We start from the raw sequence: 5,472 nt of genomic DNA on the forward strand, positions 1-5,472 counted from the left end.
TATATATATAATTTGGTAGTTGCGAAAATGGAAGGGAACCTTTGAACTAGGGGTGTACACGGTTTGGTTAGGTCGGTTTTGGAGAGATTTTTCCACCACACCTAGAGGGTGCGGTTTCACACTATGCTTAACCGCACCTCATTTTTGGAAAATAAAAACCCGGTCTACACAAGGTGCGGTTCGTTCGGTTATATGGGCTGAATTTTTAAAAAATATTATTCTAAGCTTTGGCTTTTAGAGCATCAGCATCCCAAAATTTCAATTTTATTCTATTTACCATTCTAAAAAACTACTTTATCATTATACCATACCATTTTACAATACCTTCAGCATCCCAAACTTTTATTTTCCTATTCTATTCATTAAATAATATATTACGTAATAAAATAATACATCCAAAACCAAATAAAAACAAAATCCCAAATCACCAACTGCTTACCCCACCACGGCACCACCACGAACAACCATCAACCATCAACGATCCCAAACCCATCAACCCATCAACAACCACAGCACCGATTAAACCCATCAACCCAACAAACCATCATCATCGATCAAAAAACCACGAGATCTCAATTCTTTGATTTCTGGTCGGCAACCCCAGCTACTGATGATGCTATTGACGAGGAGGTCACTGACACGAATGGTTCTTTTGTGTGTCCATGACTCAGAGTTTCGTTAATGGTAGTGTCTCCCCGGTCAGTTTTTTTCAATACCAACCCGATTTGGGTCACCGGACCCGACCGCTTAGCCTGTTGTGAAGAATGGGAACAACTCAATTTCGACGATGAAGCCTGAATCGGGTGAGATTTTGAATTTCGAGGAGAGCAAGAGGAGCTCTTACGTTTCAGGTCATTCCAGCACCTACAAACTCGCGTTCATTGTGTCACGGAAAGATCGACTCTGCGCTCCGACCACCAGCGATCTGCACCGACTCAACGGCTGCGACAGACCGAAATCGACGACATCTGGTTTTTGGACTTGCATCGGAGACGGACCGAAGGTGTGACAGAGAGAAAGAGAGAATGAGAGGAAGTGTGAGAGACAGAAAGATAGAAAGAGAGAGATGAGGAGAGAAAAAAGTGGAATAAAATATAATATTATTTTTGGCATAATGCTACAATGCCATCTTACATGTAAGATAGCATTGTAGCACTATGCCAAAAAATTTACACTTTCCCACTTTTGGCATTCTGGCTGCTGGGTCTAATTGTTGCTCAATGCTTAAATTTGTGGACATTTAGCATTAGACATGGCAAAACAGGCAGGTCGGGTCAGGTTCGGGTCCGGTCAAGCGGGTTGCAGGTCAAACGGGTTCACAAGTCAAAAAGGGGTCATTTTTAAGCGAGGTAAAAACGGGTTCGGGTCAATCAGGTTGCGGAGTCGGTTGGGTTGGGTCGGGTTGACCCGTATTTTTCACATGAATTTTTTTTTTTTTTTTTTAAGATATATATATATATATATATCTATATTATTATTTAAGGAGCTTTCTCTGTTTGGATTCTTCATTTTTTTAGTTCAAAAATACCCCTACATCTTTATGTTTAAGTAGAGACAAAACTAAAAAATAATTCGGTAAAAATGCAACTTTAACTTCCACTAAAACATTGCTTAAAAAATATGACCACTTTCTTGTTAGTTTTTCAAATTATTTTATTCACTTATAAATTAGATTTTTAAAATAAAAATTATGTGTATATAAAATAATATACTGATTCGTTTATTTTACCTCTATTTTTTTTTTTTACATTGATGAAAAGAATAGAAGAGGGTGCTGTCAACTTGCCTCCACAAAGGTGAAGATTAGAAGGGCAGAGAGACATTTCCAGGAATGAGTCATTCCCAAACGGTTTCTGCTGGAGAAGATATGGCTATGGAACAAAAAGGATCCCACAAGGAACGAGGTAAAGTAGAGGAGATAGATGAAGTAGAAACTCAAAATCAACGTCAGACTGATGGCACGCAGAATTCAAATTCTGATGAGACTAAGAGTAAGTGCTCTCTTTTTCTCTCTTTGGGTGCAGTCATACTGACACCGGACTTGCAAATGAGTTTTCAAATATCTTATGTGTCCGATCATTCTAACTTGCAAATATTGCATTTGTGAAGTTGGCTAAAATGTGACACGCAGAATTCACATTTTTTACTTTTCTTCTTCTTTTTATTTTTTAGTTTTTGTCTTTTTATTTTTTTTTAGTTGGTTTTCAAACTCAACTCTCTCATATTCCTCTATTTTTTTTTTTCTCTTCTTATTGTTGGTTTTCAAACTCAACCCTCTCATATTCCTCACCCCACGTTTTTACTTTACTTTTTTTTTTCCCCCTTTATCAAGATTTATCTGTTTCTTTTTTCTTTTTTCAAATCTCCTCATCTTTATTTATTTATTTTTTTTTAAAAGACACATACTATAAAACCATTACTACGACTTCAATCCATATACTTAAATTTAGACTAGCCTTTGAAAAATGTAGTAATTCCAAATTATAATAAATGCTCTAAATTAACCTTCACCCAAAAAATAGAAGAGCCTCTGAGCATGTGCGTGAGCGCGTGCTTAGAGGCCAGTACTTTTTAAAAAGTTTGAATAATGTCTTGTCAATTATGGGTTCATAGTATTTAATTATGTAATTTACTCAATTTTTCTTCTTTCTTTTTTTGGCCACCTTTCATTCCTCTTTTTTTTTTTTTTTTTTCCTTTTCCTTTTAGTTTCACTTTATGTTTTACACAAATTATGGTTTCCTAGCACTTTAGGACTTCTTTACTATATATATTTTTGGATATAGTCTCCTAGGCATTTAAATTAAGATAATGTTTAGGTACAAAGTTGGTTGTAGTATAAAGTTATTACTCCTACTAATAAAATTAAGATGACTAATTATTTTGAATATATAATCGTTGAATTGCATGTTATTTATATTTTTAACACACATGTCAAATTTTATTCTAATTGAATGTTATTTATTATACAATCTATAAACTTATTTTTTATGGATAATTTTATATTACAAAAACTTAAAATTTAAATATTTGATTGATCACATAACTATTGATTTTTTACATTCTAAAATTATGCAAGCACGAAGGATATAAGAAGAAAATGTAATTTAATAGTGGATTTTTCAAAATTCACATCCAATAAAAAGAAATTGAATGGAATTGTACTCTTAGGCTACAACAAATTTTGTTGAATTTTGTCCTTTAAATTATTGATTAATAAAATTTTTAAGAGATTTTCTCTTTTCCTTTTTCTGGTGGATTATATGTTCTCCTTGTGAATTTAAGGGTTTATTGTTGAGATAAATTTATTAAGTTACCTGCGGTGACTTGCTACACTAACAATGCCCATTAATTGTTATTCCCTTACAAAATCTACCACGTAAAAAGAAATTTTAAAAAAATGATGAATTGTGAGGACATTATTCACAAATTATCAGACATTGTTTTGTCCTAAACATATTTTCAATACAAATTTTTAATATCGTAGTTTAATCAAAATTTAATTGAATTATTGATACTTAAAAAGCAGCTCTTAAAACCTCATGCAATACATGATTAGGAAGGATTTAACAAAAAAAAAAAAAAAAGATACAATAATGGTACAAAGACTTTCAAAAGTCCCAAACTCATATATACATGAAGAAATATCTCTCACACAAATATGGCATGTTACAACTTTGTTGTGTGCTACAGGATTAGCATTCTCTAGAAAGATGAAGGAAGTTGCTGAAACAGGAAATATTGATGGCTTTTACGACTTAATTCAGGAGGATGTGAAATATTTAGAGTACATCGATGAGTTTCCATTTGTTGATACTCCATTACACATAGCTGCATCTGCAGGGAACATTCCCGTTGCTATGGAGATGATGAGATTAAAGCCCTCATTTGCTAGGAAACCAAATCAAGATGGATTTAGCCCCATTGACCTTGCTCTACTAAATGGGCATACCAAGATGGTGCATCAACTCCTACATGTTGATCAAGACCTTGTTCGTGTCAGAGGCAGGGAGAATATGACTCCTTTGCATCATGTAGCAAAAGGAAATCTTAAACTTGATTGTGAAGAAAAAAGAAATGATAAACTTGATCTATTGATTGAATTTTTATCAATATGTCCAGATTCTATTACAGATGTGACAACACAAAATGAGACTGCTCTACATATTGCCCTTCAAAATGACCAAATCGAATCTTTTAAAGCCTTGGTGGGATGGCTTGCTAGCCATTGGTCCCAAAATGCCTCAGATTATGAGAGGAAAATCTTGAACTGGAAGGACGACGAAGGCAACACCGTGTTTCACATTGCAGCATCCAAAAATCATACCGAGGTAAGCTCTCTCCTGTACTCAATTATGAAAATCCAAACTAACATCGACCTTGTATTAACACTATGAATAAAAGAAAAAAAAAACAATAATAATTTTTTTCTCAATAAATTTCAACTCAAACTCTTATTAAAATGAAACTCGATGTAATGATAATGTATTAACTTTCTTTTAACAATTTCTCTTTTAATATACAAAATAAAAAACTAGTGAAAAAAAATCATCTTTCATTTTATGGTGAACATCGTTTTAATAGTATTAAATTATTAATTGTTGGAAAACTCAAAATTTAAAGTTGGTTTTTCCATGATCAAGAAATTAAATAAAACTAGTCATAGAACCACATGTTGCGCGTGATAATATTATTGTTTTAGTTATTATTGGTTAATAGTTGGTTTTTCATTTTCTTTCAAGTTAATATATTGACTTTTAAAAAATATACAATCTAATATATTAATTCAACAACAATAATAATAATAATGTTGAATAAAATAATATGAGAAGAAAAAAAGTAAAAAATAAAAGATATAACAATAAACACAAAATTAATTATCTCTAAATAAATACCAAATTATTTAAATCATATTATGTAATATTATAATATTACATTCTTATATACTATCTTTAATTCTTTACAATGCAATATGATAAAATTTAACAACCAAAGTGAAAAAAAAAAACCCTTAAAACACAATTAAATCGCACCAACCTAAAGTAGAGTTCTAAAAAACACAAAAATTTCTCAACCTAAAGCAGAGATGTAATATATATATATATATATATATCACCAAAAATTGGGAGAGAGAGAGAAATAAATTTTTTTGTGAAGAAAAATTATGCATATAATGAAAAAGAGAATGCCAAATTTATACTAAAAGGATAACAATAAGAAGAAACAAAATAAAAGGAAAGATGAAGAGTGATATTAAGAGAGAGGGTAGTGGGGAGATGAAAATTTAAAGGGAAAGAGAAAGGTTGGAGAAAGTGTAAATGTTAAAAAAAGTGAGTACAATTTAATTTATTTAAATTTAAATAAAATATTATATGTTTAACTAAAAAAAGAAAATATAAATAATTTAATTATATGGAGGATGTGACTGAGTTTGAATATTGAATAAAATAAGATGAAAAGATTAAAAAAATAAA

General features: G+C 31.4%; 1 protein-coding gene across 1 annotated transcript; it reads left to right on the forward strand.

The window, feature by feature from the left end:
- Window positions 1-1,831: 1,831 nt before the first annotated feature.
- Window positions 1,832-4,329, forward strand: LOC111998779 (ankyrin repeat-containing protein BDA1; the record flags this gene model as incomplete). The annotated part of the gene is made up of 2 exons (XM_065768106.1): window positions 1,832-1,991; window positions 3,692-4,329. Coding segments are annotated over exons 1-2 (798 nt in total), but the record flags the coding sequence as incomplete, so codon positions are not given.
- Window positions 4,330-5,472: the final 1,143 nt, after the last annotated feature.

Source organism: Quercus suber, unplaced genomic scaffold, assembly GCF_002906115.3.
Source record: "Quercus suber isolate HL8 unplaced genomic scaffold, Cork oak 2.0 scaffold_887, whole genome shotgun sequence".
Lineage (NCBI taxonomy): Eukaryota > Viridiplantae > Streptophyta > Magnoliopsida > Fagales > Fagaceae > Quercus > Quercus suber.